Raw genomic sequence first — 21,217 nt, forward strand, 5'->3', positions numbered from 1 at the left:
ACATATTGTCCCTTTCATAAAATGAGTACATTCCACTTCATAATTGTCTAAACCATATTTCCACATATTATACATAGTATATTGTTTTTAAAAATATATTACAAAGTGTTAGAATGTCTCTTTTATAAAATCATGAATAAATGTAGCTAAACCCTAAACCTAATTAGGATTTAAATAATCCATTTAAATATTATTAGGCATAAGATATCTAGAATAGGTAATCAACAACAAAGCTAACTTTTGAATATTTTTGGCAACCAATAATTTTTTTGACAATCTAGTTCCACATATTTTGTTAGTCTAAAATTATCAATTGAAAGATTTGTAAAATTAATTTTATATTTTGAATTGGAGATCATAGTGATGTTCAAATTGTATTAAAAAAGAAAGCATTTGTGTTGATAAACATGTGGAACACCAAAACAAATGAGTTAGGCCACTCCATTACTAATACAATCACAACAAAAAGAGAAAAAATTCAGTTTGGTCACATTATTAGTGATAGGACCACAAAATAAATAAATAAACATAAAAAAAAAAAAAAAACTAGTTGGATCACTTAATTAGTGATACAAGCAACAACAAAAAGAAACCCTAAAAATTTTCATTTTACAACCACAAAGATAAATGAAGAAATCCAATCTCAAACATTAAAAGTTAAAAAAAAAACACATGGAAAAAAAAATAGTATGTGAACCCTTAACCCCATGTAAAACTATGTTTCAATTTAAAACCATTTAAAACTATGTTTTTGTAGGTGATTGTATTAGGTTCATGAGGAGCTTAAGTTTCTATTTTTTAGGAACATGAGATCGCCTGAAGAAAAATAAAATTTGCTACTAGATTATTTGGATTCTTTTCCTAAAAATAGAAGCCCCTACTTTTTAGGTTTGCATATTTAAGTAGTGAAATGGGGTGTGGCTAGATTTTGCCCCACTAGCTTAAAAATGTAGGTTGCCAAAGTTTAGATTTTTGCTAAAAAAATATTTGGAAGGAAAATATGTTTTTTTACTTGTTTTTGTTGTATATATGAAAGTATTATGTTCATGATATCACCAACTTCCTTAAATTTTGGAGCTAGACTCCACCACAAAATTCATGAGACCAACAACTTTAAAATATTCCTTAAAAATCTCACCAACCCAATTATATTTTTTAGGAAGCTCTTTTCCATGGAACACCACCCTTAGTGACCTTCCATTTAAAACTCGATGGAGGAGTAGAATGAAGATAACCCTCATGAATAAACAAGAATGAAAAACAACTAACATTTCAAACACTTCAAAACATAGAGAAGTGTAGTGAAAAATATGAAAAAGAAGAAACAAACCACAACAAACACCTCAAAACATATGCCTTGCTAGTTCATTTCCTTCATGAGGTGTAGAATCCTCACTTGGACCGAAGACATGTAGATGATGACCTAAAAGATGAGCCATGAGCAACAAACCAACATTGATGATGACCATTTCTTTTGCGGAAGCCATCACAAATATAGAGTTGAAGTGAACATGTTTTGGTGCAAAATGCAAAAATTCTAGAGAAGAGTCAATAGTAGAGTGTTGGTGAGCAATAAATGTAAGGTATTTAAGTATTGAAGACTCCAAGGCAAGGAAATTTTGCACCATCCATGCATCGTTACTACTCGGAAGTCAAACCTTAATTATAAGTAGTTAAGTTGCATACAGAGACAACCAAAAAAATCGTCAAAATCTGATGTACCATTTAAGATCTCTGGATACACAAAATCAGCTATAACCACCACTACTGATACGCTTCGACTAAGTTGAAAAGGAAAGAGGAGAGTTTTATATTTGGTATATTTAAAAAAGTGGCAGTATGCTGGTCGTGGCTATTCTAGCTCCAAAACAGACCTTTCGTACAACATGTTAGTTACAGGTTAGTCAATCGCATCCATTAATTGCAAAATCGACGGTGTAAAACGAGCTACTAACACGCGTGTTAGTCAATCCGTACTATCTTTTTAAAACCAGAATAGATGTGTCCCATTATGATTGCTCGCCACAGGTCATCATGGTCAAGGATTGAGCACATATTTGAGGAAGTGGCTATGCGGCCACATAAAAAGCAAAACAAAATCAGAAACGAGGTACAGACCAGTGCTTTACTCTGTAGGCATCGCAGAAACAAGGTACAGACCATTCACAGAGAATATACACTGTATAGTTCGATGTCCGATTGCAACTGGCTAGTTAACTCAGTACAGGACGGCCAGACATACATTAGGAAAATTGGAGCATTCCATGACTGAGCATTTCTAGAAGGTTTGTTTGATCCAAGAACATTTAAACATATAGAAGAAAAAGAATTTGATGCAGCTATTGGATCAGAAGGCTCCGGTATCCGACCAAAGTGAGTAGAACTATTATCCCTGGTTAGTTGTTTCTTTCGCGCGAATGTGATTATTGCTGCATATGAGAAAAGACTAGTGGAAACAAAATCACAATAATAGTTGGCGGATGAAAGAAATACTGGAGTTGAAATTAATGTATGATTTTTTCAAATTAATGAACTGCAGCAACGCTGTCATACAAAACTATTGTCACCTTTATTTCCCAATTGTTAATCCACTGAATTTAATTATTTCCTTGCTACCCTTATTTCCCAGTTGGTAATCTGCAAATCTCAGTTCCTCATGACTTTGGTCTCCGAATTCAGGCATTGCAGATATAGAAATAAACTTTCCTGGCGTCTTCCAATTATCTGCCTCATCTGTAGCTTTGTATGATGTCAGCCCACTTCCACGTAGATTGCCAGAAGATATTCGCCCAAAAGCTTCGGTAATGAAAGTAGATGTCGTGGATTGGGTTCCTGTATAATAAAAATGGGAAGAATCAACGAATTTCTGTACAAAGAGATCATAATGTTATCACATAACAGTCCATATGAAAGTAAAAGATACCACATGACTATCAATAAAGGGCGTGAAAACCCTATCACCCATTAAATTAAAATTTAAAAATGTTTTAGGAAAATGAGTCATTCCAACAATATAGAATGAGAAATTTAATTGAGGAAAAGAAAAATGGCTTTCTTGAAAAACATGGCTTACCTGATGTTGAACCCTGAGAACCATGTTTAGATGCATTAAATCGAAATGTTGGAGCGGTTGCTCCAAAAGCAGTAGCTGATAGATCAAAAGCAGGAGTGCTGCAAAATCCAAAGGATGGCAAACTTGAAGCCTCACTAATTGAAGTGCTGGTACTACAAACCGTTGGTAAATTTGTTGTACCAAATGTAAATGTTGGAATAGAAACCGAACCAACTGCTTTAAAGGGTTGAATAGCTGCAGCAATTGGTTGAGTCCTGCAACCAGATTCTGTTTGATAGGAAGTGCTTCTAGGACTGCTGGCAAATTTGGCAGCTGAGGTTTGCCCGACAGATGTAGCTGATAGACTAAAAGCAGGAGTGCTACAGAACCCAAAGGAACGCATACTTGAAGCCTCACTAGTTGAAAAAATATGAGTACCAAATGCTGGCGCAGTTGTTGCATCAAATGGCGTGATTGTACCAAATGCTGGTATAGAAGTGGAACAAAATGCTGATATACTTGCAGGTTGAATACTTGTGAGAAACGGTTGAATAGATTCTGTCTGACAAGTGCTCGTAGAAGGACTGCTAGCAAATATTGTAGCCGGGGTTGCTCCAACAGCAGTAGCCGATACATGAAAATCAGGTGAGCTATGAAACTTAAAGGAGCACATACTTGAGGTACTGGTTGCACCAAATGATGTGTTCATCGTACCAGGTTCTGGTATAGAAGTGGAACCGAATGCTGGTATACTGGTTACACTAGATGCAGGTTGAATAGCTGCACCGAAAGTAAAAGCAGGTTCTGTCTGACAAGAAGTGTTCCTATGACAGCTGGCACATTTGTTGAAGGAAAATTCTGAGGAATGGAGACTTGAAGGCTTGAAACCTGAAATACTGGGAGCATCAAATGTCGTCACATTCATCATACTGAATGATGATGTCTTGCTACCAAATGCTGGTGCCGAAGTGAAACCAAGTGCAGAGGTACTATTTGCACCAAGAGGACTTCCATAAGAACTTGATTGAGTAGGGTTTGGTGATCCAAATCTTCTAAATGAAGACTTTTGCCTTGATGTAGATTTTCCTGGATAAAAGAACATAGATGCAAAACAAAATCAGAATGGTAGTTAGCTACGTTACCGAATCAACCACACTACACTCTCTCACAATGCAAATGTTCCAGAATTGTCAAAACAGTGATTCATGCTAGTATTAATGTCAGGTAATTTCAATGAAAACAATTGCTCCAAAAATGCTAATGACAAAAAACAATTTGAAGATGAAAATATTTGCTTCAAGAAATTTGAGACTCGGTCAAGAAAAACATTTCCATCTAACATGTGCCTGTACAGCGGAAAAGCATCCATTTAAATCATGGACGGAAAGAAGGAAAATAGAAAGAAATTATATTTTGACTAGGTTGCCAAACTTTACTTGAAAAGAAATTCGAATGTCAAACATTTACTAGCCAATAAAATTTGCTAGGAACACTTCAGCCTTGCAGAAATGTTTCCCCTTATGATATTCAAGTATGGAAATGCTATTATAAAATATCTAGAATCAAAACTTAATTCATGTGCAAGTTACCAAATGCAAGTGGAGTGGCTGCATCAAAACGTTGTCCCAAAAGCTGGTTCAGCTGTTCTAAAGAATCTCCTCGAGCAGGGCTTTGTGACCTATGCCTGAATAAAGACTTCTGCCTGAATAAAGATTTTCCTGCATAAAAGGAAATACAGGGAAAACAAATCAGAGTGGTAGTTAATTATGTTGCCAAATTCACTTCCTACCCTCTCCCACAACAGAAATGCTCTAAAATTGTCAGACTCAAAACAGTGATCCAAGCAAGGATTAATGGTGGGTGATTTCAATGCAATAAGAAATTGCCCCAGAAATGCTTGTGACACAAGTTCAAGTCTTGGGTGAAATCATTTGCTTCAAACAATTTGGGACTTGGTAGAGAAAATAAAGCATTTTCAACTAACGTGTCTGCACAGCAGAAATGTTTCCCTCTAATTTATGGGACAAAAGGAAGAAAAATATAAAGAAACTGTATTTAAGTTGTTAACTAGGTTACCAAAACTTGATCCAAAACCATTTTTAAATGTAAACATTTCACCTCGGCTCCACAAGGGCATGCCCCCTATTGTGACCATTTCACACATCACCCCATCACGAATGGGGACCTCCTTTTTTGCTAATAATTTTAGGTCTCAGGCAGTTTGGTAGTCTAATCTCTCTTTAGGTTGAGATGACTCATAGCAGCTCTCAAGAGATCAAGTGATGAATTGAGATCAAAGTTAATCATCGGATGATGTCTCAGATCAGGTCAAGATATTAAGCAAGTGAAATTCTAGGCCAGAACTTGGAAGCCAAGAACAAGCAAGGAGGTAGGAGCAATTATCAAATGATGAAGCATAAAACATGTCCAATCCTTGCCTTGGAATGACTGAATGAGGACAATGCCTCAGCAAGAACAGAAGGATAGGCTAGGTCCAAGAAAACTGACCAAAGTGAGGAATGTTCCTCATGCCTTCAAAACCACGGCATGTTCCTCACTGCCTCAAATCTGCGACCTAGCAGTATGACTTGAAATTGGTTGGTAATTTGAATATGGTTGCTTTGGCGAATCAAGAAAGAATGTTGTTTGAAGATGATTAAGAGAAAGGGCTCCCAATGTTGAAGGAGAAAATGATAAAAATTGCAATGTTCCTCACCACCTCCTCCCCACAGCATATCCTTGGTAATGTTCCTTACACCCTTCTTCCCACGGCACCTTCCTTGCATCTCAATTTCCTCAATCACATTCCTTGCACCCTCAAATTTGCAGCATGTTCTTCACCTCCCCAAAACTCCGATCTTTCCTTAGCAATGTTCCTGACCCCTTTCATTCCATGTCACATCACATGCCTTATCCTCCAAAATCTCCAATCCATCCTAAGGAACATTCTTCACCCCTTCCATTTCACAGCACCTTCCTTACCACTTCCTTCCCATGACATATGCCTCACCACTCAAAACCCACGGCACATGCCTAGGCCCCCCAAATCCACGACATGATTTCGGGAGGCAAGGTTTGGCACTAAAATGAAGGAGGCCGAATTTTGGGTAAAGCATTCCAACTCAAACATGACCATTGGAGCCTAAATTCAAAAAATAAAATAATAAAACATTGCAAGACAAGTTGGCCTCCCTACATTGGAATTTGAATCTTGCAAATCTTTAAATAGAAATTGAAAGATCAAGTCGGCCTTATGATGACTTCGAAAGACCAAAAGACGCATCCCTTCAAGATCAATGCCTATTTAAGATGGTTGATCATTTCATTTGATCAACCATCTCATTCGATTTATCCTCTTAATAGCAGCGATTTTCTTCCAAGATCAGCAGACATAAAATTTGAAGATCACCAAATTTCTTCCAGCAAAGATCAACGATCTTCATCACAAAGCAGCGATCTTCTCCAAGACAGGCGAATTCCTATCCAAGACAAGCGAATTTCTTCACAACCCCAGCAAATTTTATCTTTGAGCAGCAATCCTGATCAGTATTGTAGGAGAATTCAACAAATTCCTCCAGTCAATTAGCAAAACCCTTATTCACCAGCAGGTTGCCACAATGATATATAACAATTTTGAAGCAATTTTTGCAACATTAAGAGGCAGTCTTAAACATCAGCATTATAGACAACTACTGACAGGTCTGATTTTGACATTTTGATCATTTTATATATCAGAACCAGGTCTGATTTTGTGATGTTATAGTCACCAACCAGGGTTTGAAAGGGTTTTTAATTATAAAGTTCTTTTCAACATTTGTTTTCAAAACCCTTAATTTGCTTCACGGCACATGCGTAGGCTCCCCAAATCAACGACATGATATCAGGAGGCAAGGTTTGGCACTAAAATGAAGGAGGCCGAATTTTGGGTAAAGCATTCCAACTCAGACATGATTGTTGGAGCCTAAATTCAAAGCATAAAATAATAAAGCATTGCAAGACAAGTCGGCCTCCCTAATTGGAATTTGAATTTTGCAAATCTTTAAATAGAAATTGAAAGATCAAGTCGGCCTTATGATGACTTTGAAAGACCAAAAGATGCATCCCTTCAAGATCAATGCCTAATTAAGATGGTTGATCATTTCATTTGATCAACCGTCTCATTCGATTTATCCTCTTAATAGCAGCGATTTTCTTCCAAGATCAGCAGACATAAAATTTGAAGATCACCAAATTTCTTCCATCAAAGATCAATGATCTTCATCACAAAGCAGCGATCTTCTCCAAGACAAGCGAATTTCTTCACAACCCCAGCAAATTTTATCTTTGAGCAGCAATCCTGATCAGTATTAAGGACAGTTCAACGAATTCCTCCAGTCAATTAGCAAAACCCTCATTCACCAGCAGGTTGCCACAGTGATATATAACGATTTTGAAGCAATTTTTGCAACGTTAAGAGGCAGATCTTAAACATCAGCATTATAGACAACTACTGACAGGTCTGATTTTGACATTTTGATCATTTTATATATCAGAACCAGGTCTGATTTTGTGATGTTACAGTCACCAACCAGGGTTTGAAAGGGTTTTTAATTATAAAGTTATTTTCAACATTTGTTTTCAAAACCCTTAATTTTCTGATATGTGTTCTTGCCTGATATTAATTTCAATATTGTAATCATCTTTTAGGCAAAATCTGATTTTTGAGAGTCCAGGGTTTCGTAGCAGCACCTAGGGTTTAAGCAATCTATTGATTTTTGAGCTTTTTAAGACAGAATTGCTATCCTAGTTGATGACTTTCAATCCTATGTGCATCAATTACCTTTCATGAACCTATCTTAAACAATTCTCACAGGTAGAACATGGCAGCCCCAAAGGTCAGAGGTGTCACAAGGCAGGCTCTCATCATGGAGGATTCGAGAGGGATGTTACCTGAATCAAAGATCACATCACTGTGGACGAATGTTGGAGACACCAACTTGGGGCAAGATTGACATGAAGAAATTTCAAAGTCCTCTCTACACAAGCAAGCCTTCTAGAGTCTCAAAGAATATGATCAAGAGCAGAGTCGTGCGAGCAGCTGGTTTTCCTCCAGCCATCTAGTGCAATGAACTGATGGTTGAATGTGCCAAACACTATGATGCTAACAAAAGGTAAATAATGGCACTGGACGGCAAAGTCTTAGCATTCTTATCAGAAACTGCGATCAACAAGACATTCAACATATCAGAGCCTAAGGATATGATATACAAGAATAAGGACGAAGCACTGACAATCTATGAGGATAACCTTGACAAGTGCTTAGGCATCATAAATAAGTAGTGGCTATGAAATGCTAGGCCCACCCTCTGCAAAGTATCAAACAAGCTTCACTGAACTAACTTCAAGGAAGAGTTTAGTGATTTGATCAGCTTGCTCAACAGGATCATGGGAAGTCCTCATGCTTCCTCATTCGAGAATTGGATGTTCTACTTCATGGAAGCAGTGACAACAAGCAAAGAGAAGATCAATTGGGCAAAGATCATAAGCAACAACATCGATCTACAACTAAGAAGACTAGAGCGCACCAAGCAATTTTATATGAGTTCCTAGATCATCTACTCACTACCATGAGCCTACTAGTATACGGGATTGATGTATGGAGGCCTAGTTAGAAACGGAAAAGGAGAAAGAAGAGTGTGAGAACTACACACAACTGCACTTTCATAAAAAGGTGCATTTCTAGAGAGTAAATGATGCTTTCTCCATGCATATATCAAGAAATTTACAAGGCAATATCTATCAGAGGTTATCCCCACAGGCATAGGAGTTGGTGAAGAAATATGGCACTTTGTTCATTCAATTTCCCAAATTCACCTACATAAGAGTTCAAGGATGCTTATCCCCACCATACAAGATTCCACACTATCTTACTAACAAGTTAGTGTTTTTTGAGCTTTTTAGACAATTGGTCACATACGACAGGATTCAAAAGAATAAGCATAAGATTGGGATTTCCTTCCCTATTTCAGTCAGACAATCATTGGAAATATGTCCATCTCTACAGGCAGCTGAAAAGTTAGAAGAGGAGATGAGATTCTATCCCCTTACCGAGTATCCTTCACGAGCTAATTTTGATCCATATGACAACATGAGGAGGATAAATGGTAGTAGGCACAAGCATAGGCTACACATAGAGGACTATTGGATGAACACCAAAGATGACTTTGAGATTAGAAGAAAGGTATTCTCCAAGTTGCCTATAGATATCATTAGGATATGTAGAGTATTTCCGATCCCAAAACAAGCACGGGATGATGGAAAGTGCCTCCAGCGTACTTATGAGCAGGAAAAGGACAAATAAAAATTGGATTGATGTGGAGATCACCAAATTGAATGAGCTAATGAAACCCATCATGTTGTACACACAAAGATGGGTAGATAACCAAAGTAACAAATTGAAGAGTCAGAATGCCTAGCTTACCTTTGATATGATGGGAGATTCAGATTCGTCAGATGATGAAACAGAGAGTGTAAGCATGAGCGAAAATACCACTCAGTCAACTCAACCTAAGGGCTCCAAAAGAAAAGGAAGTCACAAGGAGGGATCAAAGCAGAAGAAGCAAAGGACAAGTGCAAGTCATCCTTCTACTAGCACCTCTTCCATCCATGAGGTCGCAAGGAACAAGACTGCCATCAATGAAGGACAATCATCCTGGAAGAGAGGCAGTGATCAAGGTGTGAATGAACCACTAGAATCCATTATACATAACAATCAAGGTGATAAGACAGCTAAGGGTAAGTAGCCTCAAGTACAAGATCCTCTAATAGTACAAGAACTAGTTGCAAATGATAAGGCCATTGAGGATGAATATGTGAATATAGATGATGATGGTGAGGAGACGACTTCCCCACCCCGTAGAATAGTAAATCAAGGAGCTGCAAGTAGAGAAGGAGCGATCCACTATTCCAGCATGGCTACAAGAAAGAAAGAAAAAGGAAGTGATAGTAACTAAAGAAGAGAATTGAGAACTTGGATGACTTCTTGAATAGAATTGGTCAAACAGAAGAAAAGAAGAAGGCTACCAAGCTTTCAAAGATCACAAGAGATCCCGAATCATATAGATTGCTACCCCAAGAGTAGACAAGCCAGAAGATCAGATTACCGCCGATGAGTATGATTTGGATATAATTGAGTTAGGTCCTCCTAACATTGAACAGACAATGGAAGACTTGAATGATACAATGAAGATAGTCCAAGAGAGGTTAAAGATTGAACTACAAAACAATAAGAGATTGGAAAAGGAATTGAATGCCTTGAAGAATTATGTACAACAACTTAGACATCTAGTAAGGCAAGTTGATCCTTCAAGCATGGCTCCATCATTGCTTCCATTAGATTTAGTGGATGAATTGGAAGAGTTGAGAAATAACTCTCAGCTGTTGAAAAGATGGATTGATAGATCCTACACCAGGGCAAATGTTTTTTGTGGAAGAGCTAGTAAGCATATTTGATAAAGTTTCTAGTGTTCTTGATAGGACTCAAGTCCTCATGGCCTCTTGTGATGTTTTTGTTTATATAAGGGATTTCACTATCCTAAGACTACAAGCATTAATGAACACACCCAAGAAAACCTTGGTGAATGCAGAAGTGCTAAAAGAAGGACAATCATACGACTTCCACAAGTGGTACAACTTGCTTAGAATGAGAAAGATTGTGTTTCTAAGATATCAGCATTGGTTGTACCCAAGTTGAGAATGCAACTAGCGTGATACATGACAAGGTCATGGCAGCAGCAAAAGTAATACTTGGAGAAGACATGAAAGAGGAAATCCACAGAGTAATTGATTGATTGATGGAGAGAAGAAGAGGTATCTTCTTTGGAGCAATCGGATCATTTTCAGATGGGTAGCTGGAGAACATTCAATCCTTAATGTCATTAGTTGGCAAGATCACTGACTTTGGGCCTGAATAGGAGAAAGTTTTTGTCATTGCCTTAGCCAAATTGAGCTTCATGGAAGATCAGTTGAAAGCCATGCCTAATGCTCTAGAAGAAGAGCTCAATTTCATCATGTCCAAATTCATCGAATTTGCTTCTAAGGAAAGAGATCAAGGGAACAAAATTCTAGATGAAAGTTTGTTATGATCCCATGTGGCATCTATTTTTCTCATTGGAGGATTTTTCCTCGAAATTTGTGCCAAATGGATGTCATATTCCCATTGGCTGATTTTTAATAATTTGCAATAAATTAGGTATTTTGTTGTAACAAACCCTAATTAGGGTTTAGGTCACATGATCTTGGCCATTCATTGTATGGGGAGCACTATATAAGCTCCACTCATTTCATTTGTAAAGGATCAATTAAGAGAGATTTGAAGAATTGTTGCTTTGATGTTGCCAGAAATAATAAAATCATTGAAGTGTTGGTGACTTATTGTGTTTGGAGCATTTGCTTGTTTATTCATCCTTTTAAGAGAGAACTTAAAACTTTTTTAAAAAAAGAGAGTAAATTTGCTTAAGTATTTAGATGAATGAAAGATTCATGTGCATGATTGGTGGTGAATCTTCCATGTTCACACTACTAGTATTTCATTGATTGTGAAGTATCTTGCGTAGTCAACTGAACTCATTTAGCCAAGCTTAATTTCAATTGCTTCTTCTTCATCGATATGCATCGTCTTGATGATGTCTATGTTCTTGGTAGTTGTTGTGACCTAATCACACATCACCCCATTCAAAATAAGGACCCCCCTACTTTTTAGGCCCTCTCGGTCGCTTTTTTGGTTTTTGGGGTCTTTTGGTGGCAATCTTGTTACTCTCACTGCTTTGCAAGCGTTTGGGGGTCAAACTGATCAAGTCTGCTTTTTGTTTGAGCGAATTTGGTGAAGTCTAGGCCTCATTTTGTCAATTTTAGGGTTTTTGCCTTTAGTCCTAGATTTAAGGGGTTTTTGTTAGGGTTTTTGAAAAACTAAATGCAATATTGGAATCAGGACACTTCGAGGAACCTCCCAATAAAATTTGAGCGAAATCGAAGCAACTTTTAGAAAGTTCCTATTTTTTAGGGATTTTACTATGCCTCGGAATGCCTTCATTTTGCCAAAAATCAAACTTACTATTTTTATTAATTTCCATTTTTAGTAAGTTTCTATTTATAGTAAGTCATCTGACATCCTTTTTTGGGGTCTAACACTGACATTTTGAAAACTTTCTATTTTTGGAAAGTTTGTTTTTGACGGGACCATTCAGGCAAGCAATGAAGATTGAACATTCGTGACTATTTCTAAATCCTGAAAGCTAGAAGCAGACAAGATCGATCAAAAAATGGCTAAGTGTTGGCATCCATTCCTGAAGTGGAAAGCTCAGAAAATCATCTAAGTCCAGAAAAACACTTCAAATTCACAAATGGCATCCTGACCCAAAAATGGCCGAAATCAACTAAGTTTGGATACAGAAAGATCAAATTTCAAGGCAAAGTGATTTTGGTGCCCAAGATCAGGTATGGGTGCCAAATCAAGACCATCATGGAGTTCATCAAAAGTATGAAAATCCCTCCCAAAGGCAAAATGGTGCCCTAGTCTTGGATAGAGCGCCCAAATTGGTGATGCATGGAAAAGGTGAAAATGTTCAAAATCCTTGCCAGGTGGAGATTGGTGCCCAAGACTAAGGATGGGCACCAAAATGAGGATGCTTTGGAGAATTGCAAAAGGGAGGGTTTCCTTGCCACAGGGAAAATTCCGCCCTAGGAAGTCAAAGGGCGCCAAAACCACTATACCATGGAATTCATGAAAAGATACAAAATTCCATGACCAAGGTAAAAATGCGCCCATGAGGATGGAAGGGCGCTAGGAGGGAGTCATCATGGAAAAGCAGGAAAAGTGTAATTTCCTTGGCCAAAGAAAAAATCTGCCCAAAGTCTCAGGAGGGTGCCAAATGGAAGGAGCTAGGGAAAACTTCAAAAAAGACAATTCCACGACTTAGTCAAAATCCCACTCAAGGAGCCAAGGGGGGTGTTGAAATGTCAAGATCATGGAAAATGTGGAATTCCTCCTCCACATTCAAAATGCGCCCTAGGGATAGATCTGACGCCAAAATACTCACACCATGGAATTCAAGGAAAATTGTGGATTCCTCCTCCAAGACCAAACAGCGCCCTAGTGCCAGTCAAAGCGCCAAAGTCATATCACCAAGGAGAAATGCTTGAATTTGAAATTCCTTCATGAGGTGAAGTGAGTGCCTAGGAAATGATGAGGGGTGCCAAAACACACAAGGCATGGAAAATGGAGAAAGTTCAAAATTCCATGGCATGGAGGAATCAACGCCCTGGTCAAAGAGAGGGTATCAAAATGATTAAGACATGGAAAATAATGAAATTCCAACATCCACTGGATTCCACGTCCAAGACCAAGATTGAAGAGAACTTTCAAAGGCGAAGGGGAATTCAAAGGTCAAGAATGGAATGAAATGCAGAAATCCCCTCGGGAATTTTTTTTGAAAAATCTATTTTTAGACACTAAATCTCAGTGGAATCTACAATTTTTTGCAGATTTGGGCTCGTGAGAGATTTCTCTCTTGGACTCGGGTCCTAAATTTTAGGAAAGTTCCTAAAAAATAGGAGATGGTTGGAAAGCGTGGAAAATTCCCTCCAGAGCAAGAAAAGTCAAGCCATGTGGACAAATAAGGTGAATCTCGAAGAATCTTCCAATTTCCCTCCAAAATTTTAAAAAATGGAAATTAATGAGTTGGCAAGGAATATTCTAAGTATGATGCATGACTTAATGCATTAAGAAAAATTTCCAAATTTGAACTCAACTACAAGGGAAATTCCATTTGCATGGTGTGGTGAATGGGAAAGTATGACGCATAGTGAATGCAACTGCCAAATTAGATGATTCCCAACTTAGCAGCATGATTGGAGAAATTCTATATAAGCGTGAGGATGCATTTCATTTCTCACGTGCAAGATTTAAGAAAGAAGAGTTGGAGAGGAGAGTCATACTTAGAGAAATTTTCATCATTTTCAAGAAGATTTTCTAGGATGGTAGAATCAAGCAAGGTGGCTACCATCACTAGGCAGGCACGGATAAAGGCATAGCTGAAAGGATTCCTTCTGAAATCCAAGATGGTGTCCAGGTGGAAGGAGATCAACGATACAAATTTGGGAACCTTCAACTTGGTGGCTTTTAGGATCAGAATGTTCGGAACAACAGGACACAACCCATCTCCTACAACTGCCAAGATAGTCAGAAGTAGAATTTTTGTGGCAGTCGGTTTTCCTCCTGCAATCCAGTGCCCAATCTTGATTCTTGCATGTGCAAAACACTACAATCCAGAGCGGAGAACAATTTCCACACCAGGTGGCAAGCTATTAGCCACTTTGACTTCGGAATCAATTGGTGAGGCCTTCGGAATTCATTCACATCATTCAATGACTTATCGGACCATGAATGGAGCAATGGAGCTAGGGCAATATATGATGCAGGTCCTAACAGATGTGCAGAAACCAACAACAAGCGTTGGTTGCTGAAGCCTAGACTGCACATCTCCAAAATGTCGAAGATGTCACCATCTTTGAATCCAAACAGGAATATGTGGACCTGATAATGATGCTAAGTAGGATAATGGGATGTTCACATATCGTGAACTTTGAGCCATGGATGTTTTTTTACATCGGCAAGGTTATGAATTCCAATGGGTTAGTAGATTGGGCCATACTAATCAGCCACTACATGCATGATTAGCTGAAATATTTGAAAGAAAAGAAGCCCTAGTCCTTCTACATGAGCTCCTACGTAATTTACATGCTTGCAAGGATGGGAGGCTTTGATGGTCTTCCTGGAAAAGGAGTTATGGGTTGCGGACCAGCACAACTAAAAGTTCATGAGAATTATCCTCAATTGCACTTCCACATTACTGATTCTTTCATGTTGGCGAATGACACTTTCACCATGTACCTGACCAAACTCATGCAGAATGAGCTCCACACGGGAGTGTCACCTCAGGCTAGGGCATTGGTCTAGCAATTGGGAGCCACGTTCCTACAATTTCCAAAATTCACATATATCAGGACATAGGGTTTCACCTTCCAGCTATATAAACTACCATAGTATCCATCTGACAAGCTAATGTTGTTAGAACTTATGAGGTAGTTGACAGCTTACGATCAAATTCAAAAGAAGAAGTTGTCTATTGAATTCCCAATCGTCCTTGGAGACTATGTGGAGGTATGCCCGAACTTGGCAACAGCTAAGAAGGCGGCTGAAGAATTGGCATTTTATCGCTTAGCATATTACACCACCAGGTCTCACTATGATCCATATCGCAAGATTAGGAAGGTTGTGTTGTGACCATTTCACACATCGCCCCATTGCAAATGGGGACCCCTACTTTTTGCTTTTTAGGGTTTGTTTTCTAGGTCTTTTAGGGTTTTGTCTGTTAGCCTTTGCATTTTGAGTTTCGCCGAGGGGATCACCAGGATAGCAGGTTCGGCTTGAGTTTGGTCAAGTTGGTGAATGATGAAGTTTGGAATGTCCTGATCCTGAAATTTGGCTAAGTCTGGAATGTCCTGATCCTGAAATTTGACTAAGTCTAGAAACTGAAAAACCTCAAAAAAACTAGATTTTGCAATATAGCTCCTAGAGGTCTGAAACCACTCTCAAACATCCTGAAAGTATATATGGAATATAACTTAAAGTATAACTAAGACTTATACTTAAATGTTATATTCCATAAAATTATCCTGACGGAGAGTTCAAAAAGTCAAATTTCGCTCCTGACCCTTGCTGAGGATCTAGAGCGAATTTCGCTCCTGACCCTCTCAGGAGGTCCAATGTGAATCTCGCTCCTGACCCTTCCAGAGGGTCCAGGGCGAAAATCAATCCAGGACTCATTTCTTGCCTTATTTGACCAAATTTTGACTTGCAAGGCATTTTGAAGGGAAAGTTGGAAATGTTTGAAAACCTTGAAAAATGATGGATTTTTGCCAAGATTAGGAATTTCGCTCCTGACCCTTACTGAGGGTCCAAAGCGAAATTCGTTATGGACTTCATATGCCAACTCGCTTGAATTTGAAACCTTGTTCCTGGCCTTGAAAATGATCTTACCTTGCCCTGTGAAGTGGTTTGAAACTAAAAGATTGAGCAATTTAGCCTAGATTGTAAATTTCGCTCCTGACCCTTGCTGAGGGTCCAAGGCGAAAACGTTGTTCAAGTTTATTTCTCGCTAATTTTGGCTAACTTGTTTTGTGCAGGGTTTCTCGGAGAGGAGATTGGACGTTACTGGATGCATTTGAAAGTTTGAAAGTTTGAAAAATGGTGAATTTTGGGCAACAAAGAGAAAATCGCTCTTGACCCTCTCTGAAGGCCCAGAGCGAAATTCTCAAAAGTACATTTTTCTTGCAAAGTCAAAGCAATTTTTATGGTTGGAATGGATGCGCAAAGGTATGTTTTACCCATTGAAGAAAATTTGGAGGGCCAACAAGAGGTAGATAAGCTTGAGATTGAAAAATCGCTCCTGACCCTCTCTGAGGCCCAAGGCGAAATTCTCCATGAAGGTCATTTTTAGCATTGTTGTGGTCAAGATGAGGTATTAAAGGCAAGATGAGCGGTGGAATGAGCATGATGAAGCCCCCAAACTCGTTTAAAGATCAAGAGATGAAGGATTTTTGCCCAAGAGGGACAAAATCGCTCTTGACCCTCACTGAAGGCCTAGGGCGAAATTTGCAAAACCAACAACTTCTCTTCAAGATTGCGCTAAGGCAAGGTTGTGCTAAGGTGGAGAGGTCCTCCAAAACGTGATGAACAAGGATTTACCTCCAAAACTTGATGATCCTAGCCTAAATTGCAAAAGTCGCTCCTGACCCTCACTGGAGGCCCAGAGCGAAAATCTTTGAAGCCCCTATTTTGCATTGCAAAAGCAAATCAAGCATGCATGGAACGAGTAAAGGAGATCATTGCTTACCCCACAAGGAGAATTGACAATTAAAAGATGAAGGATTAAGAGCAAAATTGAAAAATCGCTCCTAACCCTCTCTGAGGGTCTAGGGCGAAAAAAAACCTAAATACACTTTCCTCCTAAAGATCAAATGAAATCAAATTCAAAACTTCAATTAAAAATGCCATTTAAATGCCTAGATGAAGTTTTGGGCGAAAAAAGGGAGGTATGCAAGGTCTAGATTGAAAAATTGCTCCTGACCCTCACCAAGGGTCCAGGGCGAGATTAGTGATATCCTTCATTTTTACATTATTTGAGCGTGATATTCTTAAAAATTCACCAAATTTACTCACTTCGAAGCCTTTTGAAGATTAAATCAAATTCACATTAAATTAAAGGCATTTCAATTTAATAAATTAATTTTGTACCTTGAAATAATCAAAATAAACATCTTAGTGGTATTAAAATTAATTTAAATAATTAAAAAATTAAAGGTTGAGCGCACAAGGCATTATTTTGTCTTTATTTATCAAGTCGGCCTTCTTCTTGGTGGTTTTTTATTTTATTTTAAGGCTTATTTGCTAGGTCAGCCTCAACAAGAATCAAGGTAAGCGCTCTATATAATGGGAGAGGTTCTTTAGCAAATTCAAATCTTTCTTGCATTATCTCTCATGCGAACTTGAAGAGCATATCTTGAGGAGCGAAATCCAGAAGATTGAAGGTGAAATTAAGCAAGTTTGAAGGTGAATTTCCAGATTTTGGAGAAGCTAGTGGAAGGTGAAGCTCTTTTGAAGGCTAAAGGAGGCGTACTTCATCCAAGGGATAGCTATAAATCTTGCCCAACAAAATCCGGTCTTCTTCCTTCATTTTTCAAGGTTTTGTACTTAAGTACTCAAGGGAAGGTATGAAGAATTACTTTTTTGAAGATCTCATTCAAGACTTATTGTGATCCCATTGCAATTTTGTAAAATCTAAGTCTTGAAAATCCAATTTCCATTCATGATTAATTTGAAAATGTATAGTTCTTGATTTATCATGACTTTTTTCAAATTAATATCTTAAGTTTTACCTTTGAAAGGTCTTAAATTTCATGCTTTGAGGTTTGATGCTCAAAAGACTAACTTTAATATTTTGTGTAGGCATCAAATGGAGATCCCGGAGTTGGAAAATCAAGCCAGATCAAAGGCGGTCTCCTCCAAGAAGATCAAGCAAGGATAAGGGCGACCTCCTCCAGTCAAGCATCGACAAGGATGGCCTTCTTCGATCCGGCATCATCAGGAATAACCTCTTCCAATCCAGCATTCCAAGGCGAGGTACATCAATCATCTTGCACATCGAAGACAAGGGAGTCAGAGCAAAGGTTCGTTGAAGGAGCAGATAGTTCCAGAAGAGTTAATTAAGCAACATCAAATTGGCATCAACCAAGTGTCAGACGAGTTGGCATCCCAGTCATCACTCCTCCAGTCAGATTGGTTCACCTCAGCATGTCCAGATGCAATGTACCTAACTCATGGAAGGTGGCACAAACTTTGATGTACCTACCCCAGCTATCTATTGGTCGAATTTTCCAGAGAAGAAATGTGTCCTTAAAATGTAATTTTATCATTGGTCAAACATTAAATGTTATGTAATGGTTGTAACAAACCCTAATTAGGGTTTTCATTATTGAATCTTGGCCTTTGATCTCAAATTGATCTTAGCCATCGAATTGTATTGTGGGCACTATATAAGCCCCGACTCTTCATTTTGTAAAGGCAGTTAATGGAAGACAAATAGTGAATAGTTAGAATAGTGAATTAGCTAGTTGATAGACTAGCAATTAGAGTAGAGTAGAGAGAGAAGGCAAAGATTGTTGCCAAGGTGTTGTTGTAAAAGACTTGTAAAACTTCATTGAAGAAATGGTGAAATTCATGGGTCGATTCAACAATTTGCATGGTCTCCATACTTCTCATATTTGATTTCATGTTATTAGATGAGTGGAAGAAATGTGCTTGATTGATGGTGAAATTCGTATATCCATACTACTAGCAGTTTGTTGATTGCAGACTTGCCTTGTGTAGTCAACTGGAATCATTCAGCTTAAGCTTAACTTCAATTGTCGCTTCTTCATTGATATGCATCAGCCTAATGGTGTCTATGCCTGCAGTGATGATTTGAACATCATAAAGCTTTCCTTCGAAGATCGCACTAACCTTGTGGAGATGGTCCTGGGATGTCAAAACAAGACTTAGTTGGAATTTCATCAAAGATCATTCATTGCTCTTACATTCTTAGTGTTAGGATTAGATCCTTTCCTCGCCCTTGTCCTTTTTCCTTTTTTTTCAAATCTAAGCCAGTGAAAGCCTGTGTTCCAGCAATATTCAAAGCAAATCAGACGTTCAGTCATCAAGTGTAAGTCCCCTTGTGATTCCAGCAAATCACATCATACCACAAAGAGCTTATCCACAAGTAGAGATCCTACAGCAAAGAACCTTGAAGTCACCCTGATTGATCCTTTTCGCGATATCTTCAGCATTCAGAGGCTTTATTCAAGAGAGGATAAGGTACCCTTTAGGTATTTTATTCTGTGTTTGGCTGTGTACAAAATACACATCAACAGGTTGCTAGAGTGAAATTCTTGCACAAGTTTCACCTAGAATTGGGAAGATGCAAGGGACGATTTTGATGTCAGAAGGAAGATATTTTCCAAGTTGCCCTTGCAAACAATCAGAATAGGTGAAGTGATGCAGGTGCCAGATTAGGTGAAGGAAGATTTGGACTTGGTGCAACTAGAATTCGAAAAAGTGAAAGATCAACCTATATAGCTTCTAGATTGGATAGAGCCTAAAATTGATGACTTGGATATTTTGGCCAGACCGGTTCCAAAATTTACTGAACATTGGATTGATCGGCATATAAAAAGACTAAAAGAAGGAAGTGTCCGCATGAATTTCCAATTGATGGGAAATCTTGATTCCCATAGTGAGGCTACGAAAGGGTCTTCACTGGCCCAAGGTGGAGAAAGAGAAGTTCAACAAAGGGAGGTTGGTCCTGGAAAAGAAAGGAATGTTCTGAAAAGGCCATGAATGGTGAAAAAGAAGAATACTCTGTCGGAAGCCCAACAGGAAGTCCATCAAGAAGTTCAGCAGGAGATTCAGCAAGAAGAACCACCGCAGAAAAGAGCAAGGGTGGAAAGGATGCAGTCACCAGCTAGTTCTTCCAGTGTGCGAGAGGTAGAAATGTTCTCACAGGAAAATCCAACAAATCCACCTCCGAGAGACATCCCAGATAGTGCTCCAACACAAGATATCCTCAGCATCTATGCTTCACATAGACCCAATCAGCCAAGAGGTCAGAGACAAGAAAAACCTCCTCAGCAGGAAGAGCCTCAGCAAGATAGTTTTGTGTGAGCCATCCTTGGGGAGATGGAAGAAATATCATAGGAGCATGAGCAGATGGAAATTCATAGTCACTCCATCCCCGCTCCTGATTGGCTGATGGATAGATAAGGAAAGAGCCAGAAAAGGAAATTGATCTAGCACAGGAATTAGAAGAGTTGTTAGAAAGAATGGATCAACTGACATAGAAGAAGGCTCCTAGGAAATTTTCCAATCGTGAGGGATGAATCCGGATCCCGAACCTTGAATATAGCTAAACCTGCGGTCTAAGTTGCTAGTACGGATACGGTTACGGTACGCCGATACTTGCTAGTACGAATATATTTAATTTTAATTTGTATTATTATTATTATTTTAAATACGAATATTTTAATTATTTTGTAATTTAAAAGTTTGTAAAAATATCATTATAACATATATGATATATGTTTACTTAATAATTATGAATAATTTTATTTTTACTTTAAATTAACTTTAAATATTTAAGATTTATTATTATATAAATATAAATCATTAAATGATAAAAATCTAAATTTAAACTTAATAAACTAATAAAATAAAGTTTAACAAACAAATAAAAATAAGTCAAACTATAATCATATCGTGTAGTAAAAATTTGAAACAAATCAAAAAATTGAAACTTACCTGGTCGTGGTCGCTCATTCCTTGTCATGGCTCAGCTCCCATCCGCACAACTGCTCTCGCCGCAAGAGAAAAACGGATGCTCTCACCGTAGGAGAGGAGAAACTGTGTCTGCGTCGTGCCTCTTGTTGGCGCATGCGTCATGCTCAGTTTGTGCCCAAAACGTGCCCTTCTTCTATCCGACGCAAAACAGGAGAAAACAAAAAAATGTGTTTTCTAACTTTTTGTTTTAGCCTTTT

General features: G+C 38.3%; 1 protein-coding gene across 1 annotated transcript in view; it reads right to left on the reverse strand.

Moving 5' to 3' along the window:
- Nucleotides 1-2,367: 2,367 nt before the first annotated feature.
- The window catches only part of LOC131049002 (nuclear pore complex protein NUP98A), a 29,298-nt gene continuing 10,448 nt past the window's right edge, over nucleotides 2,368-21,217 (reverse strand). The window contains exons 3-5 of the mRNA XM_057982997.2: nucleotides 4,642-4,770; nucleotides 3,074-4,138; nucleotides 2,368-2,832 (exon numbers count right to left, since the gene is read on the reverse strand). Coding sequence (XP_057838980.2) covers nucleotides 2,570-2,832; nucleotides 3,074-4,138; nucleotides 4,642-4,770 — 1,457 coding nt within the window. The 3' untranslated portion in view covers nucleotides 2,368-2,569. The remainder of the gene's footprint in view (nucleotides 2,833-3,073; nucleotides 4,139-4,641; nucleotides 4,771-21,217) is intronic.

Source organism: Cryptomeria japonica, chromosome 4, assembly GCF_030272615.1.
Source record: "Cryptomeria japonica chromosome 4, Sugi_1.0, whole genome shotgun sequence".
Lineage (NCBI taxonomy): Eukaryota > Viridiplantae > Streptophyta > Pinopsida > Cupressales > Cupressaceae > Cryptomeria > Cryptomeria japonica.